Genomic DNA, 20,704 nt, shown 5'->3' with positions numbered 1-20,704 from the left:
CCTGTATTGATGGGGTGGCTGGTGTTCATGAGTTCCCTTGAAGATACTGAATTAAAGGGGAAAAAACAAACCCCAGGTTTTGTTTACATTCTGGCCGAGGGTAGAGGCGTGAGGGAAACCAGCTTCTCACCAGCATTCCTGCGCACTGCAGGCTGGTGCAAAGCTGCTGCCCCCCCTCACGGACGGAAGATGGGCTGGGGGGTGCTCCGGGGCAAGCCGTGCCAAGAAACCTTACTGCTGGCGGAGGTGGCATCCTGGGCTCTCCTCTCTGTGTGGCCTCGGAACTCCTCCTGCAGGAACAGGTGAGCACCAGGTGCTGCTGTGAGCTGGGGCAGAAGGGAACTGTGGGCCTCAGGGTCACGGCTCCGGCTTACTGAGCAGTTACCAGGTACCGGATGCTAAGCAGCCCCCTGGCATTAGCTCACGTGACCTCCATAATAGCCTTGGGGAAAAGATAACTACCAGCATTTTCTGTTGCATAAGAATCTAAATCTTGCTTTTCTTCAGTAATACCCCAGACCCTGCAACTGCCATTTAGCAGAGTTGAGACTGGGAACAAGGACTGTAACTCGCAGAGCCGGTGCTTGAGTCTAAACCACTGTCTACTGCCCTTGTTGCTGGGTTCATCCCCTCAGTGTGTCAGGCATCCCTCCTGAAGTAAAAACTTCCAGGCCTCTTAACTAGTCCCAGAAAGAGGAAGACACGAATGTTCTTGTTAAAGAGTATTTTTTAAATAACCTGGTTCCACTAAACAGGTTTACGGAGCACTGACCAAGTAGCAGGAATATGTTCAAATGGGGCAGGAGAAGCCAGCTCCCTGCCACCCCTGAGCCGGAGAGGGTCACTTTCCTGGACCAGCCCTGCCCTGGCATCCTGCGTCCCGCAGGAGTTGGGGCCTGCTAACCCAGACACTCAGCCTCCTGCAGGCACAGCTATTTCCTTCATCTATTTTTGCCTCTTTTATTAGGTGGCAGCGGGGCCTGCAGGCTAATTCTACCAGCGTGACTTGGCCAAAACATTGTAGTTAAAGCAGAAAACCAGTACTGATGGGGATCATTTAGACCCCTGAAAGCCACTTTTGGCTTGAATTACTCAAAGGAGTGGTGGACAGAACTAATCAGCATCTAATTTGGCATTAGATCTGCCTCCTGGGGGTCCAAAATGATGCCTTTTGATAAAGAAATCGGGATGGTAGCTTGAATCGAATCTAGGGGCCCTTCTAACAGACTCCTCCTCCTCAGAGACCAGTGACAAAAAAGGGGCCCTTTCATACCTGGCTGGAGAGTCTAACCAATTCGATAAGAGTTCTTGAAAAAAATCTGAAGCAGAGATCACCAACACCTTAATAAAAACAAAAGCATCAGGTAAATCACCTGCCCCATGACACGCTCAGTGACAGTTCACATCCCCAGTGCTGACAATGTTCCAGGTTTTACCACTATTTTACTGATTGCGTTTTTGAGCCTAAAAAGCAGAACAACAGAGCTAAAAACATAACTGTGGACTTGGGTGGAATTGTGCCCCTTCCTAACAGATGGGGCAAATTCTCTCTCCTGTATAATGGGTACAATACGTACCTTATCAGATCATTAGAGAGGACACATAGAGAAGCACCGGCACTTGGTGGCATCTGGCAAACGTCCCCTAAGAACGGCTGGACTCCAGAGCCCAAGTGTCTTCCCTGGAGCAAGAATATTTTGAAAAGCTAGTTAATTGGCCAAATTGCGAATCGTAGGCCAAGGACTCACCTCACTCAGAATCACCTGGGGGAACCTGTTAAATTCAGCAAATTTTATGGACTCCGCCCCTAATAGATTCTGACTCAGTGTGGGGTGTAGCCCATGTTTAATAAATACCGCAGGTGACACTGAGGTCAGGATGCAATTTGAGAAGCACCCCACCCTGTTAAGAAAATCTAAAATCCTTCTTTGGAGGAACCCAAAGAAGCACATTTGGGACCTTTTTGTGACTAACGGGACAAAGGCCCCGACATGTTCTGTCTTCCAACAGACGAGGGAAGTCAGCAGGATCTGGCAGGGTTTGTACCACTGGTTGTTTTAAACCCTGGTAAGAATTCAACCTGACTGGTCTTTCCCGACCTAGGACCCTTTAGGAGATAGATCAGACAGAGGAAAACAGGACAAACCATCCTGGTGACTGGGCGGTGGTGGTGATCATGCTGGATGCATGGCCACACGCATGCCCTCCCGGGGTTGGGGACAGGAAGAACAGCGAGTCAAGACATTGACCTCACCAACACTGGACCCAAGCAGGGGGAGGGGGCCCTCTCCTGGGCCTGGCACTGGCCACGCCTGAAATCCTCCCTTTAACAGGGTCAGGGACTTCTCCAACACTGTTTCTCCCCACACACACACACCTGTGCCCTGAGCCCGTAGCCACCTACACGGCGCCTCTTTCTCCTTTGTCGAGTTTGAATAAACACCATTTTACAGCTGACCTGCTCTCCAGCCCCTTCAAGGCTCCTTTCCAACCCCCTTTATCTTCCGTCATCTATGGCCTGACATGGTAGCAATTTCGCCTGTCACTTAGATTACAGATCAAAAAAGTGGCCAGCTAAACTCAGTTTGGGTAATAGACAACCACTAGGTACAGATTAAATTTAGACAATGTGTTTAAGTGTCAAGTTATATTAGAGAGGAGGGGAATTAGCAGATTCCTATGAAAACAGACTCTGGGATGTCTTTATCTTCTTATTTAATAAAAAGTTTCTGCTGGGGCACCTGGGTGGCTCAGTTGGTTGGGTGGCCGATTCTTGATTTCAGCTCTGGTCATGATCTCAGGGTCCTGGGATCGAGCCCATTGTTGGGTTCCCCACTCAGTGTGGAGTCTGCTTGGGATTCTCTCTCCCTCTCCCTCTGCTCCTCCTCCCACTCTCTCTCTCTCTCTCTCTCTCAAATAAATAAATTTGGAAATTTATTAACAGAATAAAGTAAATAAATAAAAACAGTTTCTGCTAAAAGATAATTAAAATATGCCTGTGCTAATAATCATGTCGATTGCCCCAGACAAGAGAAGGGGAGTGAACTTGGATCCCATCTGGTGACGCGACACCCGGCCCTCTCTGGCCCTGTAATATTTTAGTTGCACTGCAGTATTTTTAGACTGTGGGCCAGGACCAGACTAATAAACTTACCTCTAGGTGTGATGGTTATGGAAACATTAGCTCTCTGAGCATCTCCAGGTGGTGGCTTGGGACACATCTTGTCTCATCCTACTTTCCGATGTGTCTCTGTTCTTCCCCAAGTGCCAGGAGGGACAGTGCAGTGTCTGGTAAGGGTACAGGTCCACTTCCGTCATCTTACAGGTATAGTCCTCTGGGCAACTCTGCGTTGGATCCCCTGGGCGCAAACCACTTAGTCTGGAGTGTGTGCCATTTACCGCTGACTTAGAAGTCCTCCCGTCCCCAAGAACTAGCGAATGTGCCCCTGAGGTCCGGCCAGCACCTCCCAGGCTCCCAGGCAACACCGTACAAGTGTGGGTAGGGGTAACTCACATCTACATCCAACCTCTGCACTCCAGGAGCCCCGCCCGCCCAGCTGGGTGAAGGAGTCGCAAACACAAGCATGGGCGGCTTGGGTTGGGCTGCAAGCAGGGCTCCCTATACCTCTGCTGAGGCTCCCAGTTCTTCATCAGACAGAATCTGAAAATAAAGTGCTTTATTGCTGAGGATCACAGAGAGCTTCAGGGCAGCTGTCCAGGGGCTGAGGTCTCCACCTTTTGGAGCTTTTGTGAACAGGACAGTTGGGACTTCAGCACTTCAGCTCCACAGAAGGCAAGGATGTATGGTTTGGGGGGCTAGGGGGCAGGGGAGAAACACAAGGTGTGCTAGGGGAGCCGATTAGGTGCATCTCTTCCCAGCTCTGAGCTCGGTGCATTCAGTAACAACAGCTTGGGAGCGTGAAGTAGGCCATGGTGGGAGTGTTTACACCACAGAAATCTAGGCTTCCCTGATTTCCCACCAACCCTGTCCAGAGAACTGGTTTACCAGTTCACCGTGGGGCACATCCTCCTGAGCGTAGCTCTGAGCCCACCCCAAGCCGTGCCATCTCCCAGGCCTGCACATGCCTATAACCTGGACAGAACAGAGGTGCTGGACAAAGAAAGGGACCTGAATTGGTTGACTTATTCCCTGCCTGGAGCCAGCCCTTGTCTCGGCCGCCTCAGCCTGTCTGTCCACATTTGGCCCCACAGATTGACTTCAGCCCTACACAAAAGGGGTGTCCCCTGAAAGGCACTTTGGAGCTGAGGACAACCTGTTAGGGACCCAGTCCTCGTCTGTGGTGGCTCCCAGTAGGGGTGGGGCAAGAGGGCCTCGTGCCACCACCCAGAGGTAAGGAGGGGGCTGCTCAGGAGGCTGGCTGCCCGCCTGGCAAGGGGCAGCTGTAGCGCCTCGGGGCCCGGGCCTCCCGCCACAGGTCCTTGGAACCACGGTGTGCATGGAGAGCTGGGCCCTCGCCTGTGCCCAGAGCCCAGCTCAGGGGGAAGGGGGAAGAAAATGCGTGGCCAGGCTGGGACACTGCCTCCCAGTGGGCAGAAGGCAGACCCCACAGACACACATTTCCCTGGTATACCCCTCTACCTCAGGGACTGAGCTCCCTCCCTCGCCCTGGGCCTCCCCCGACCCTGTATACCACTCAGCCTTGTCCCCAGCCCCACCCCGACACCTGGGGTGCCCACCTGCCTGGGGTTCACAGGCGGAGGGCCGGTGGCAGCAGGCCGGCATCACCGGGTCTGGGCAGAGGCAGGGCGAGGGGTCTGCAGGGCGGGCGGGTTCTCGGGCACAGCGGGGCCCCCCCCACACACCCGTTAGTACTCCTTAGCCTCCTGCAACTGGGCCAGGTATTCGTCCTCAGGAGGGTTGTCGGCGCAGGCCCGGCCGTTGTCTGGGGGCCGCGCGGCATGGTAGCGGCTCCAGTCCCCCTTGCAGAGGATCCAGGGCAGCGTGGCCACCCTGAAGGGCAGCTCGGGCAAGAAGTGGGTGCTGACAAGGTCGGGAGCGCCGGCGCCCTTGCCCCAGGTCAGCAGCTGGCTGCCCGCGCCGTAGCGGAGGTGCTGGGCGGCCAGGGCGCGGCTGGCCACCGACGGCGGGGAGCGCAAGCAGAAGGGCGCCAAGGGCTGCTACAGGGCCAGGCGCTCCCGCGGGCCACTCGCATCCCCCCCAGCGGAAGCTGCGGCCCCGGGGCTCATCCTGCAGGCTCACGGGGCGCTGGACACGGGCCTCCAGTGGGTACATGCAGGGGCAGCCAGGCAGGTCCTGCAGCACGTGACTCAGGTACTTGGCCAGGAAGTCACTCTTGCAATTCAGCCACTCCTCACAGCTGTCCACATCTGCAGAGGGGGGAGGGGAGGCAGTCAGCCCCCCTCCCCCCTCCCCAGGTGGGGTGGAAGCTGATCAAAGTTGATCAGGGACCAATGCCCGGAGAGAGAGGGTCCCACACCAGAGCTGGGTGCAGTCGGCCCCAGCCTCCCCTGTGGACAGAGAAGGGCTACCACACACCCTGCAGGAAACGTGAAGCAAGAGGCCACGTCTCAGAGTGGATGTTGGCCAAGGGGCTGGCGGAGGGCCCTGGAGGCTGTCCCTTTACGTGCTGGATGGTGGGAAGGAGCTGGGGTCTTGGGGAAGGAGCTGGGGGGGGGGGGGTTGGGGGCAGGGAACACTGTTTTAAACAATTCCACTGTCTTCACCATTGGTCTATTCTCGTTCTTACCTCCACCAGTCTCAGGCTCACTCTGTCTCTCTGGGCCCCCGGAAGTCCCCTCTGTCTATGCTGGCCTCCTCCATTCTCTCTCCCTTGGGAATGTGGCCTCTGATTCTGGCCACAGAGAACACATGGCTAGCTTCCTCTTTGCTCCAGAACATGGGGGCACACTCTGCCGTGTAGTGCTCAAGCTGGCCATGTGTGTCTCTCCTCCTAAGACCTGAGCTCCTTGAGGGCAGATCCCCGGCCCCGCAGGCTCACCCCACCAGCTCAGGGAGCGTCAGAGGATTGAGCATAGGGCCCATCTGCAAGGGGGCCTGTCGGCAGCTGCCTCCCTCCTTTATGGGGTGCAAGTGACACCAAGAGATGCAGATGCAGGACGTTCTAGTAAAAACAGCCTGCTCCCAAGCTGCTGGAAGGAGCAGTTCCGGAGTTCTGGCCCCTGACCTGTTTCTGATAGCACCCCTTCCCACACAGACCCTGCCTGAGAGCCTCCAGAGTGACCGGGAGTGGAAGGCAGAATATCCCTATCCCAGCCTGCAGCCAGGCAGAATATGCCCCACCGGGTGGTCTCCCATCAGGACCCTCTTTCCAGCAGGAATGTCAGGCTGGGAAAGGCCAATGGCTTGGTTAGGGGGACTCAAAAAGACCAGGGCCCCTTTACTGGGGAGGCTCACCTTCCAGCTGGAACATGTACTAGCTCTCCATGGATGGAAGTGAGATTCCTGTCTGTGCAGTGATGCTCCACCCTCCCGGCGAGGTTCTCCCCAAATCCCCAGGAGCAGGGCCTAGCTCCTCACTGACCTGGACCGAGCATGTGCGTAGCATTGTGGGCCAGGGGCTGCCACTGCTCACTGGGGAAGCCCAAGGGGTCCTTGTCCTCGGTGCCTTTGGGAAGAGAGGCGGCCAGGCTGGTGGGGCCCTGGTGCACCTCTGTGCTCCCAATGGGGAGGCCCAGCCCTCACTAGGCTCTCGGTGCACACAGCATCTGGCCTAGGCCTGGGCCGAGGCCAGACCCCTGTATCTGTGAGCTGCCTGCATCCCTTCCCCCGGCCCTGCCCTCAAACAAGGCCCCCATTCCCAGGGCACCAAGCCCAGCATGAAAGCGGCTGCCTTTGCAGGCCCTGGGGCTCATCTCACCAGGACAAGGGGGCAGGTCGCAGGCTCGGGACTTGGTGGCCGTGCAGGTGGAGCCGCAGGGCCGAGTCCTCCTCTGGCTGCCGCTGCTGCAGCTCCCACCACAGGGAGACCAGGGGCTCCACTCCTCTGGAAGCTCATAGTCTGGGTCAAGGCAGGGAGCCAGGGGTGAGTGAGCAGAGCCCACAGGGAGCATCGGTGCCAATCAGCAGAAGGCGCCCCTTCCTCAGGAGGATGCCACCCGCGCCAGGGCTCCCGGCCTAGTGGACGAAGCATGGGCTGGACTTTGGCCCCCACCTGTCCCTCAGCTGGCACCCCTGTGCAGCGGACCCCCGTGCGGGTCATGTCAGTCAAAGCCACAGTGACAAGACCGCCCTGGCACTGCGATGTTAAGGAAGATCCTGACTTCCCATGTTCGGGACCCAGGCCTGGCCTGAGGAACCTGACGTACACCATGATGGCACGTGCAGGCCTCCCGCTGCACAGGGCTGAGAGCCGGGGGGGGGGGGTCTCTGTGGGATCCCCAAAGTCCTGACATAGCCAGCTCTCTCCTCACTTCCCAGGAGGGTCTGAGCAGGCAGGCACCAACACTTTAAGGACAATTAATGGATGAAGAGCTGAAAGGCATGAAAATTCTGCCAGTTTACATTATTTTGGTGAACTGGGGAAAACCTGCTGGGCCTCAGTCTTCATCACGGCACCGCCGTCCAAGGACGAAACGCCAGGGCTCTGGGGAGAATGGCTGCCACTGTGCATGAGACAGGTCCGTGCCCAGGGAAACCTGAACTGCAGCATAAAAAATAAGAACAGCCGTCACGGGGGCTGGCCAGGCGTGAGGGGGCATTTTCTGGACAGTCTGGGCTGTTATGTTGCATTCCAATAAAAACAGCCAATATTTAGTCTACTATATGCTGGCACTTGAAGTGCATTAACTCAATACCCTCTATACCCAATCTTATGTAGTAAGGGCGGTGTCATTCTCCATTCTAGAGAGAGAGGAAATGAGGCACAGAGAGGTTAAGTAACTTGCTGGTAAGCGGCAGAGACAGGATGCAAACCCCACACAGTCTGAAAACGAGGTCAGTTGTGAGTGGTGGGGTTTATATTATTTCCCAGTTTGTTGGCAACTGACAGATACGAATATATATCAAATTAACAAATGTCCGTCCTGCTGAGGGCGGGGGGGTCTCAAGGCTGTTGTGAAGGTCAAACGTTTGGGGAGAAATAAAACCCCAAATTTTGCAAGCAATGGGTAATGTTGCTACTGAGGGGATGACGGTGTTTCTACAGGCCTAAGCTCCCGGTCTCCACCGCTGCCCCTGCTCGGGAAGCTCTCGGGCCTCTCTCTCGCCCCATTTCCACTCAGGACCTCCAGAGGCGGCAGCCGGGGACACCAAGATGGGAGCGCTCAGCATAGCCGTCTGTCTCCTTGAAGGCCCAGTCCCCGGGGGCCAGCCAGCCCTGCTCCCAGCTGTCTGCACTGAGCCCGGGCTCCCCCTCCTCATCGCTGTCCTCCTGGGCCTTGCTCTCACCGTGCTCTGCAGGGTAACCCTCCTCCTCCTCTTCGTCCCCTGGGGCTCTGCCCTTGAGATCAGTCCTCCCCTCCTCGCCCTCCAGGTGGCCACAGAATAGGGGCCAGAAGAGCTCCTTGGCGGGCAGCCAGCTTGAGGCACCCTGGGGCCAGCAGCGGCTGGGCTCGGCCGGTAGGTCCATCTCCACCTCGGCCTGGGGCTCCTCCACCACCTCAACGGTCACCTGCAGAAGGACAGACCCAGGCCGGCCGGCAAAGGAGGGCTCAGGGCAAGACTCCAAAGACAGGATCATGATGAGTGTCGGCGGCAGGGACAGAGGCCCTCCCTTCCCTCCAAACCGGCTCATTTTCTTCACCAACCTTCCTGGCCTCCCAGGGCACAGGGGGTCACGATTTAAGCCTTGGCTGGGCATCTGAATCCCCTGGGTATCCAGACTCCTTGACCCAACCCTCAACACGCATTTAACTCCCTGACGTGGAGCCAGGCGCGGCGGCTTTAACATTGTGCCAGGATAGAGACCCACTCGTTTAAGAGACGCGGGCTGTGAATGGTGACTCTACGGGCCTGCGGGCTGCCCAGCCAGAGGGGCCGCCAACAGCCCTGGGGCTCATTGTAGGACTGGAAAATAACAGCAAAGATAGCAAACTCCCTCAGCGGCCCCGGGTTGGGGGGGGGGACACGGGGGGCGGTAAGGGAGTTCCCTCACTCGCCCCACGGTGGATGGGAAATAAGGAACATGAAATCATTTATGTGGAAGTGAACTTTGAAAACATTATTTTGACTATTATAAAATAATATGAGGGGCGCCTGGGTGGCTCAGTCGGTTAAACGTCTGCCTTCGGCTCAGGTCACAATCTAGGGGTCCTGGGATCGAGCTCCGCATCGGGCTCCCTGCTCAGTGGGGAGTCTGTTTCTCCCTCTCCCTCTGCTTCCCCCTCCCCCCGCTTGTGTGTGCGCTCTCTCTCAAATAAATAAATAAAATATTTTTTAAAAAAGAATATTAGATTCTACACTTTTTTGTGGCCTTTTCTCTTTTGATGAGAGTGTTTTGTAAACTGTAGATGCTGCACAAAATGCAGAACTACTACCGTCAGGGATTGAGGACCAGCAGCGGGGAACGTAAACTGGAATCCCACTGGCCCCATAAAGCCCCTCTGTGGCGGGCAGCCCCCCACTACCGGCCCACCCCATTCTGCACGCAACCAAGCCTACAGAAAGGGTTGGGCCTGGGTGGGGGCCACAAATCACTCCTCCCCCAGATTCCTGGAAGCCCCTGCAGCTCACGAGGCTTCTCCTCTCGTCTGGTCTTTATGACAGCCCTGCCAGAGCCGTCTGTCCCTCGTCATGGGCTAGAAAACAAGGGCTCAGGGGGCCACGTGCCCTGCTCAGTCTGTGGCTAGTAAGTGGATGAGCAGTACTCCCGCTACTCCATCTTCTGTGACCCCAAACAGGACCCCCGCCCTACAAGGAATATAGGATGGGAACACTGTTCATCCCAGCTCCTCTCCAGGGGTCCACTGGGCCCACAGCCCTCCTGTAGCTCTCACCTGGATATTGGGGTTTGGGGCACTCAAGTCTGTGTTGGCCAATCCTGGCAGCTTCTGCAGCTCAAGCAGCAAGGGAGTGTCCTCCAGGGTCCTGGGAGGGGCCGCCCTGTCTGGGCTCAAGGCTGCTGGCTCACTGAGAGCCCGGCACCTATGACGGCATGGCCCTGCCTGAAGGCGTTCTGCGGAGCAGTGGGTTCCCCTCTTCTTCCCTAGGAGAGCCGGGATCTGGGAAGGCTGATACCTGAAGGAGAGAGAGGGGGAGGGAGGGGTGATTGGGATCAGGGCTTGCCCCAAGTGGACTTGAAGAGAGGGATTCAGGAGCCCTGGGGTCTGTCCACGTCACAACTACCCGCCTCCCCCGTGTGACTATGTATCCGAACATACCTGCTTTACCACCTCAGAGGGTGAGTGAGGCCATGTCCACAGACTGTTTGGACAGATGGTGTCCACATGAGGCATGATGGGGCTAAATCAGGTTTTTACACATGGAAGAGACACAAGCCAACCTCCTCATTTCACAGATGAAGAAAACTGAGGTCTAGAGAGGGAAGCATGTGTTTCCAAATGCAGTTAGCAGACCACATGCTCTTGCCTGGGGAACAGACAGCGGGCCTCCCAAGTCAGGGCAGCAAGGCCCAGAAAGGCCCACAGGGAAGTGAGGGCAAAACCTCGGCCCTCCCCCAGCAGGCTCCCCGGCCACTGGCCCTCCCAAGCCGTCCAGGTGGGGGCTGTATTCCTTAGCATCCCTGACCACTGCTACCTTCCTTCCTCCAACTGCCCACCTGGGGCCCATTCCAGGGGCTGGTACGGCTGTCTGTCTGCCAGTTAATTCCCTCCACCGGCCAGTGCCCCTGGGGGGTCCACACCCGGACTGTCCCTGCTTCTGCTCAGATAGTAAGTGAAAGACCCTGGTTGTCTCTGACTCCAGCTGCAGCCCTCACCTGCTCAGACAGTGGGACACTAGGGTGGCCGTCCACCTACTTGCAGGCTGCAGCCATTACTCAGGTCTCCACAACAGGACGGAAAGAGCACTGTCCAGAGCTGCCTTTATGAGCCTCAGGGGCTGGGACCCTGTGGATTCTGCCCCGACTCAGTCCACAGCCTTGACCCCATCTCCCACCACCTACCTGAAACGGTGTGAAAAAACACAGGTCTGGACGGTCAGATCAGCTTGGGTTCAAATCCCAGCTCAGCCTCTTACTAGCTCATTCAACTTGATCTGCAAAATGAGGATAATTTCTACCTGGAAGGATTGTCAGAATTTTATTTATCAAACATCTCCCCAGCATCTGTGTGCCAGGCACTTTTCTAAACACTTAATCTCTCATGTCATCCTCCCAACAACCCTCAGAGGTAGGTGCTAGCTATCATCCCATGGAAATGGACAATGGAAGCTGAAGCACAGAGAGGGCAAGCAACTTGCCCAAGGTCACACAGATATTTAGTGGCAGAGCCAGGATTTGAACCAGACAGCCTGGGCCCAGAGCCCACACTCTTCTTCTTTTTTTTTTTTTTATTTTATTTTATTTTTAAGTAATCTCTACACCCAACGTGGGGCTCGAACCCACAACCCTGAGATCAAGAGTCACACGCTCCACCAACTGAGCCGGCCAGGCGCCCCAGAGCCCATACTGCTAACTGTTATGCTCGGACACTACAGGCAAGAGTGTGGAGAGTCTACTTCATAAATCAGAGGCTTACTCAGTCTAGTGTCTCACTATGACTTTCTTTCCTTGGGTTGGAAAAGAGAATCAGAACCTTCGGTCTCTCCCCTTTTGCCCCTCCCTGCAGGGGTCCGCAGACACCCGGCTCCAAGGCTCCTGCATTAATCACTGTGGGAGCACGGTGGGAGCCTGGCCCTGGAGTTGGCAGCCGAGTCAAAGGGCTCTGGTCTGGACAGCCAGGCTGGACGAGCAGAGACTGACAGCTGAGTAACAGAGCAACTCGGCCCCTTCGCTGACCAGTCCCGGAGGCCTGGCACATCCCCAGGGGCGGCCTTCCTGGCAGCTCCCAGCCACAAGGCCACCAAAGCCCTAACTGTCCCTGTGACATGGCTCAGCGGCTCCCCTGTCTGCGGCCTCCGGGGCCCAGGGACAGACAGTCTCAGGACAGCAGGACCTCAGGGTCTGCTGCCTCTCTGGCTGATGCAGAGGTCCCTGCCTCGCGAGCAGATAGTTAGGCAGTGGTTCTCAGTTGTTCTCAGTGGTTCTCAAATGAGGACATTTAGCCAGGTCTGGAGACATTTGTGGTTGTCGCAATTGGAGAGGGGTGCTACTGGCACCTTGTGGGTGAGGCTAGAGATCCTACGACACACAGGACAGCCCTCGTACAAATCATCCAGCCCAGAATGTCAACTATGCTGCGGTTAAGAAGCCCTGCCCTCGGGGCACCTGGCTGGCTCAGTCCGTAGAGCATGTGACTCTTGATCTCGGGGTCATGAGTTTGAATCCCACCACACCGGGTGTAGAGATTACTTAAATACATACATACATACATACATAAACTTAAAAAAAAAGAAAAAAAGAAACCCTGCTTAAAGTCAGGCCACTTAGGTCTGAATCCCTAGATAGCCTGGCTTCTGACCTGTGGGACCCTGACAGGGGACATATCCTCTGTGAGCATCCTTATCTGTAAAATGGGGAACAGTGATGGGAAAGAGCTGGTATCCAGCAGGTGCTCAGAATGCGTATTTCCAGCCCTCTTCAACCTCTCCACTCCGGGTGCCCAGGTGGACCAGGTGATGAGCAGAGGCCATAGAAAACCCCAGCTAAACATCCCAGGCACACATGCCACCCTTCTCTGGAGCTGCTCTCAGGGCCCCTTGCCCCGTGTTTCAGGCCCCAGGGAACCCCAGGAGTGGAGTGGAGGGGGGACACCCGTCTTAGTTTGTTCCTTCAGAAGCCAACCCTGACACGAGAATTCGAGGGCAAGTCATTCCTTTGAAAGGTGATCCCAGGAGACAGGAGCAGGGAGAGGGGGCGTGAGTCAGGGACGGGAATCAGCTAATATAGAACGCTCCCAGGTTAGTGACCCCGGGGGGCAAGTGGGGCTCAGTCCCATCGGATGTCTCAGCTTCTCCCCCAGAAGCGGGGGGCTGGGCTACGTACCTACAAGCCCCGCCTGTCACTGGTTGAGGGCTGCCAGGGGGAGGAGAGGATTTGCTCCCTGGGCGCCTCAGGCTGGCCGTGACAGCTCAGAGCAGGCCCTAGTGGCAGCGACAGCCGTCCGGTGGCTAGATACCAGCAAGTGGAAGAAAGGGCTGCAGAAATCCGGGCAGAGCCCCCCGTGCCTTGCCCCGCCAGTGCTGTGAGCACATCTTCCCTCCCGAGCCTGGGCCAGGCCCTTTAGGTGCCTCTGTCACCCCGGCTAGACTGCAGGCAGGACTTCAAGTCTGCTTCGTTCCTGCTGTAGCCTGCGCCTAGCACAGTGCCTGGCACACAGCAGGAGCTCAATCAATCACTGTTGAGTGACAGAACGAACACTAGCAACCCCGAGGGCTGAATGTGACCCTCTCTGTGTTAATGATGAGCCTACAGAGGCTCAGGCGGGGTCAGGGATTGACGGGAGGTCACGAAGGTTACCGTATTGAGCCTGGGTTCAAACTCAGCTCTGGCTGATCTCAACGCCCATGCCTGGGTGCACACACACATGTGTGGACACTCACGACAACCTCCACGAGCAACCACCTCTGGATTCACAAAGCACTTCCGCTTTTGTCATCCTGCTGGCCGCCAAATGGATGGTAACGAGGGCGGGCGGGAGTCCACCCGGCCCGGGTTCCAATCCCAACATGTGCACTTCCGAGCTGTGTGACCGTGGGCAGGTTAACTTAATTGGCCTTAAACTCAGCCTCCATAAATTAAGGAAACAGCAGTCTCTGTCTTGTGTGGTTGTTGAGTTAGAAGGAGGGCTGCCTCACACATGGCCAGTGTGCAGTGAACCTTACCTAGAGGTGGTGACAGATGGTTTTGAGAGAGAGAGAGAGAGAGACCCCGTCACCAGGCACCGTTAGTTCTTTACATCTTGGTTGGTCTGAAGTCCCCAGTACCACCACTGACGTGGGAACTCTGGGGGGCGTATTCCCGTGGCCTGAGTTCTGAGGCTTCAGCCCCTTTAAGAACACCTGTCCTATCCCATGGGACCGCCGCACCCATCTGTTAGCCTCGCAAGTGGAGTTTCGCACAGGCACAAATACCCAAGTCCGTTCTTTGGGGGAATGGTGTCAACGCCCAGATAGACATGAGATATGTAGATATATACCAAGATCTATGCCCCCCCCACACACACGTGCATCCTCCCAGGCTTGGCCAGGCAGCCCTTGACCCACGTGCTTCCAGTCAACAGAAAAGCCCTTCCTGCACCGCATGAGCCTGCCCGCTAAGCTGCTTCAGCCCCCTCAGTTCACCCCGGCCTCCCTTCCCTCTGCCGCAGGGCTTAGGAACTTGCTCTGGATAATGAACCCGGCGGCCAGGTGCAGCCCGGCACCCCCCTCCCCCCAGCCCCAGCAGTCCACGCCCATGCATACAGAGCCAGGCCTCGCACGCGGTCACCTTGGCCTCCCAGGAAGGGCCGGAGACCTAGGGCTCAACGGCACCTGCCTCTTCAGCCAGGCCAGAGGACCCCAGGCAGAGGAGGGCGCTGGACTTCACCCTCCAGCCCTCCCGGCCCCCAGCTGAGACCTCAGAGCTCCTCGTTCTCATGAGAGTACTAGTGATGGGGCTGGCTGCATGCTGGGTGCCCTGTGTCCTCGCACAGGCTGGGCATCTGACTGACCCCTCTGAGAGGCCCCACCTTCTCATTCTGCACTGCGCCCCCCCAACTACGTAGTCAGTGTTGCCAAGCATGCTCACTGAATTCTCACGCCCCTTGGGGCAGGTGCTCGCGTCCTCCTCACTTCAAAGACGAGGCAGCCGAGGATCAGACAGGTGAGGTAATTTGGCTGGGGTCACCCAGGGGGCTGGCGGAACAAGACTCGAGGCAGATGGTCTGGCTGGAGGGGCTGTGCCTTAGCCCTTGTGCTTTGCCAACTCCGAGCAAGGGCTGTACCTTCTGGTTTGCGGACCGCCGCTCAGGTGCAGAGTGTGCCGAATGACCGAACACTAGAGCAGGATATTCTGCTTCTCACAACCATCTTTCCGTTTGATCTTCGCAACAACCCAGTGAGAGGCAAAGGGAAGGAACGAGATAGGGAGACCGAGAGCCAGTGAGGCGAGGACTTGCCTGGGACGACCAAGCAGCCCAGCCTCCTGGCCCCCGTTCCTATACTTCCCTTTCTCCCTCAACCAGCTCTCCAGTAGTTCCAAATTCTGAGCAGGAAGAATGGTCTAGAGGGAGAGTGATGGTCACAGTCAAGGTCCAAGGAGGTAGCCAGCTGCCAGGGGAGGCTGGGGGCGAAGCCACAGGCTTGGCATCACACACGCCCGCGTGATCCTCACTCACTGACTGGGCTAGGAAGTGGGCACACCCTAACCAAAGAAAACCGACCTGTAGGAATATATCTGCTTCTTGGTACCCCGGCCTGGCAGCTGAGACCTTTCCACCCATCACGCCCCTCCTGCACTCCAGCCCTTGATGCCAGGAACCTGGCTGGATGACGCCCAGGACCGAAGTGCTGACTAAGCACCCCGGCCATATGTGTGACGCTGCCCCAGGCCCGCAGGCTCCTTCCTCTGGGCCTGAGCTCTTCACTCTCAGCCCGCCCCCTCACGCGTGCATCCTTCCGTGGGGACCGCATCCCTGTTGCTACAGCAGGAGAGCCTGCAGCTCCGCCCCATGGGGGACCCTTCCTGCGGGGCAGTCCGTGCAGCCTGGAATGCTGTCCCCTCCCTCCTCTCTCTCCCCTAGTTCTCATCTCCATCACCCTCTTGTGGCCCCAAGTCCTCAACTCTTTCCCCCACCCCCAGGTCTTCCCTTGCCTGCCCAGGAGGTGGGGGTACCAGGGAGAGGTGTCCAGGGGTCCCCGAGTTAAGCCAAGCTGGGTTTCAATCCAGCTGCAGAACCCTGGGTTAGTTATTAGACCCACTGTCCATTTCCTCATCCCTAAAACGAGGAAAATAAGACAAGGAACACAAAATGCTAGGCTGTGGTTGTTTGGGTGGTGTTCTGATCCTAACTAGAGCAGAAGACCCCCCCCCCCAGGCAGAGCTCTGTCATTCCTTGCCCATCTAGCACCCACCAAATCCTTGTAACGACGATGCCACACACGTGCACCGTGCTTTCTCACCCAGCAGGCCAGCCGACAGAATGGGCTCTCTTACTCCCATTTGATTGTGGGGGTAAACTGAGGCTCAGCAACAGGCCTGCCCAGAGAGAGGGTGGCACATTTTGTTCCTGATGCTGATGATTTCAAGACTTTTCAAGACTTCAGATGAGCAGGCTGGGGTATGTCAGGCAAAGATGGACCACAAGGTCCCTGGTATAGCTCTTGAAATGACAGCCCTGGCTCCCAAGCTCAGTTAGGCTTACCGGCTCAGTGCCTTGATATTTCCTTCTGGAAAATGGGAATAACACCCATGTGCGACAATGAAATAACATCGCATAAAGTACTTCGCACAGACTCTGCAAGGCCCAGAGAAGGCTTACTTTCCCTCAGTCATCCTGTACCTTTAGATTGCGGGGGCGGGGGGGGGGCTTATGTTCTTCAGCTTCTTCAAAGTCTTTGGAGTTGTCAGTTATTTCTGACATATCACCTAAGGCCCTAGAATAGTACTCTGCCTTATCTCAACAGGATTTCTTAGCTAACACCTTGACGTGGAACAGCTTTAACACACATCACACAGACTTATGAAGCAATGTTTGAGCTAGATGGGATCACGGAGATGACTTAGCCCCTCATTTTAAATGTCAGGAAATCATCCAAGGTGAGTCATACATGAGTTAATGACCCACTGGGACCAGAACCCCAGGCCCTGGGATCCAAGCTCTGTTTTTCCTTCATGGCACTAATTTGCTTTAACATGTTTTTGAGGGTTCTGCCAGGCCCTATGCTAGGGCTGGGAATATGACTTTGGCTCTGAAATAACTCATCCTCTAGGTTAGTCTTGGGGGAAGATCTGGCAAACATATAAAAAATAATCACAATACAAAGCAGTAAGTACTAAAATAGAAAATATGTCAAATGAGTAGGGGGGAAAATGTCAATTCAATTAATTGTATGACCACTGTCATCCCCACTTAGGAGGTGGGACTGGCCAGAGGCTGTTCAGTTCCTCTGGATTTGTCTATAGCAGTGGTCGCCAACAATGGTGAGGGGGAGGGGTGTCCCTCAGGAAACGCTGGGCAATGTCTGTCTCTGTCCAGGAGTGGGTGCTACAGGCATCTAGTGGGTCAAGGCCAGGGATGCTGCTAAATATGCTACAAAGAATTATACAACCCAAAATGACAGGAGTGTGGAGGTTTAGAGGCTCTGGTCTATAGGATGTACTCTGAACAAGGGGCAAAAATTGGACATTAGGGGCAAAAAATCTTGGATATTACAATGGTTTGTAACACACCAAAGTGGCATAGTACATAGACAACATATTTATGGTATTAAAATTTCAGTGGGAGAAGCATTTAGTGGGAAAAATATCTAAAAGTCTCCTTAGGAGGGCAGCATTAAAAAAAAAAAAAAAGGTGGATAAATACCAGTCCACAGAGACCCCAAGTACCAGGCCCTTGCTTCCCACGGCGTCTGGAGGGCCTCAACAGCCTAGGCACTACTAGCCCCCCAAGCTGGGGAACCACTCCCCCACCAGTCTCCTGCACCCCTCTGGGCCTCTCGGTGTCCTCATACAGAAAATGGGAAGAACTACTCTGTCCTCCTCCTAGAATAGCTCAGTGCATGGGAGGAGCCAGGACCCCCTGCCACACCAGTCTGCATTCCCTGGAACAAGTCTGGAGGGTTTTGTCCCCAGGGGATGAGTGTCCACTGCTGTCCACGGAGGAACGGCTGGACGGCTGACCCCTTGTGCAAGGAGGCAGGTTTTGACAAACCGTGGTTCCTCTACACGTCTAAACCACTTTTTTTCAACCCGCTCCTGTTTTCAGTCGCACCCCCAAAGCCCACTCACAGGCCACCCAGGAAGTGCCCCCCGCCCATCAGGTCTTAGCGACCTCTTCTGCTCTTCCAAGTGCGTAGTAATATCAAGGTCCCTGGCTGATCTGACTCCCCTGCAAGTTGAAAGACGCCACTCACTACCTCATCTCATCTCAATTCACACCCAAAGGGACTCAAATGCTTTGCAGGTCTGATTTGAGGCTGCACCGGCCGGTTATTCGGCCGGTCCAATCTCCGCAGCTCCGCGCAGCGCCGCGTTCGGCTCCCACCATCCCGGCCCCTCTTGGAGCCGCCCCTGGAGTGGGGCGGCGTGGGGGAGGGTCTGCAGGAGAGTTTCGCTCAGAGCCAGGCAGCCGCAGGCGGGACAGGCCGGGCTGTCCCGCGGGGTCCGCGCCCCGCGCTCAGCCCAGAAGTGGAGTCTCTCCCCCGCTGGCCCGCCGCCCGGCCGGGACGGGGGCTCCTGCAGGTCCGGCGCACCTGGCCCCCGCCCCGCGCCCGCCCTCGGAGGTCGCCGCTCGCGCCCCGGCCCCGCCGCTCACCTCCGCCAGCCTCGCGGGGCTCCGGGGCCGCGGCTTCCTCAGGGGGAGCGCCCGGTTCGCGGCCAGCAGCGCCGCCAGCAGCACCACGCCGAGGAGGAGCCCCGCGCTGCCGGGCAGTCGAGCCATCGTCTCCCTCCCGGCGCTGCTCCGCGCCGCGCCTCCCGAGCGGCTCCCGCGCGTCCCTTCGCGCCCGGCCTCGCCTCCTCCAGGGCCGGGAGCGCGCGGGGCTCGGCGCGGGAGGCGGGGGTGGGGGGGGGGAGACAGGCGGCCGCGGGGGCGCGCGGGGCGGGGGGCGCCGCGCCTTTCTCGGGTCAGCGCCCGGGACGTCCTCCGCGCTTCCCGGAGGGGCGGCTCCTCGGCGCGCCCAGACAGTCTCGGCCGGGCGGGCGGCTCCCTTTGATCTGGCCGCCTCCCCGCCCTGTGTCCCCGCCGCTGTCGCCGTCGTAGCCGCAAGCGAATTCCTGGCCGGGGGACGTCGCAGAGGCCGGCTCGCTCCAGCCCCGCGCTGCCGCTCCCGCGGGTCGCCCTGCCGGCGGGCGCGCCGACGGCGCAGGGACACTCGGACCGCCGAGGTCCGGCGGGCGGGGGACGCGCCGCACCCCGCGCGGGAGCCCTCAGCTCTTGGGCTTGTACCTCGAGGTAGGTTTGCTCGGGGAGGGAGGCCAGGAAGTCACCCCCACAAGGCTCCTCCAGCTCCTCTGCTGGAGGTGGAGCCCAGAGAAATACCTGCCACCGTGCGCCCGATTTCCTCAGGATGTTCTCAGAGCACGTCAAAAAACCAGAGAGGCTTGAGACTCAGATGTGATCATAAAGTCCCAGAAGGACAGCAAACGGCTGGACACGTGTGGGTCGTGGTCAGAAGATCGTGCCCTGCCACTGGGTGTCACCTAGTTTTATCCTGGGTAAAAGAATGGGACCACCCACTCCCTCTAGCGAGACATTCATGCGGGGAATCCTCACATGTAGGGTACGCAGGTCATGAAATAAAAGCTCGGCTCATGATAAATATCAAGAAGTCCGAGGAGCAGTGACAATTTTTGTGGCCTGATGGGGATTGTGAGGGATTGTAAGCACAGTGAGACAAGGCAGGTGGGGGGCGGGGCAGGACTGGAGGGTTGGGGTTTGGACAGGTCAGTGAGGAGCAGTCAGAAGACACTAGGAGGGTGGCCACTCGGGGGCCACAAAGGCTGCCTAGGTTCAGGGCAGGGATAACAGATCCCTGGAAGTGCTGGGGAGGATGGCCAGGAAACCCACCATAGGGGTAAAACCTGGGATCTGGGTTTAGCCAAAGTGAAACTCTTAGGGGACTGAGCACAGTTGAGAGAAACCACTACTATCCGCAACAGCACAGCCCAGTACTCGCCAGTGTTTGGTGCATCACAGGGATTACAACCTGGGCCTGGAGTTGGCCACAGTGGTTTGAATCCTGCTTCTACCATTTATTAATAAGTTATCATTGGACAAGGTCTTTGACCTCTTGGTGCTTTCGTCGTTTATAAAAGTGTGTGTGGGTCGGGGAGTACTGACCTCGCAGATGTAAGGAGTAAATAAGAATCTGTGTTAAAGATTTTCATTAGGATGAAGTTGCCATTTTTTGGTCAAAAGGGTCAAACATTGGCAATTTCATGTGTTTCAACCTAATAAGATGCTTGGTACACGGTAAACACTCAAATGTTAGCCAAAAGAAACTGGCCTTTGAGCACCTGCTACACCATATGGCTTTTTCTAGACGAAAGGTGAGGCTACCTTGTTCTTTATTTTTTAGGATTTCTTTTTCACACCCAACCTATTTTGTCTTTTCGTCAAACTTCTGTACCTTCCACCAGATCAAAGTTAGAGCTCAAGTTCATTCCTTTGGATGGACCCGTCTCTGAGTCAGTCACTACAGCTGCGCTCCAAGCCCTGCTCCAGGCCCACCCCCCACCCGCCCTTACCTAGACAGCTGTCCTAGCCTCCTGACTGGTCCTGCTAGATCCACTCTTGTTCTCACTGCCTCCTCACCAGTGCTGTTCCTTGTCTTCACTGGAAAACAACGCATGGTCTGATACAGCCTTCTGAGTTAATCTGATTCTAGTCTTTCATTCTTTGAGCTACTTTACAACTCTGTAGGTTGTAGGTAAGAATAGTAAAATCATTCTTGTCTACAGAAATGCAAATTGTGTCCTGCCCTCCAGAGGCTCATTTGACCTCC

The 20,704-nt window shown here is 56.5% G+C and overlaps 1 protein-coding gene across 1 annotated transcript; it reads right to left on the bottom strand.

Moving 5' to 3' along the window:
* Positions 1–64: 64 nt before the first annotated feature.
* Positions 65–20,551, bottom strand: ISM2 (isthmin 2). Its single transcript, XM_035728050.1, is given in 15 exon segments — positions 65–290; positions 1,274–1,341; positions 1,578–1,681; positions 3,155–3,359; positions 3,515–3,661; positions 4,699–5,178; positions 5,180–5,349; positions 6,525–6,608; positions 6,861–7,001; positions 8,252–8,612; positions 9,937–10,111; positions 10,113–10,177; positions 10,321–10,402; positions 18,452–19,214; positions 20,515–20,551. Coding segments are annotated over 10 exon segments (2,229 nt in total). The 3' UTR covers positions 65–290; positions 1,274–1,341; positions 1,578–1,681; positions 3,155–3,359; positions 3,515–3,661; positions 4,699–4,827.
* Between the last annotated feature and the right edge of the window lie 153 nt (positions 20,552–20,704).

The sequence above is a fragment of the Zalophus californianus genome, chromosome 6 (genome assembly GCF_009762305.2).
Source record: "Zalophus californianus isolate mZalCal1 chromosome 6, mZalCal1.pri.v2, whole genome shotgun sequence".
Classification (NCBI taxonomy): Eukaryota; Metazoa; Chordata; class Mammalia; order Carnivora; family Otariidae; genus Zalophus; species Zalophus californianus.
Note: the sequence above shows the minus strand (reverse complement) of the source record. Positions and strands in the feature narration are given on the sequence as shown.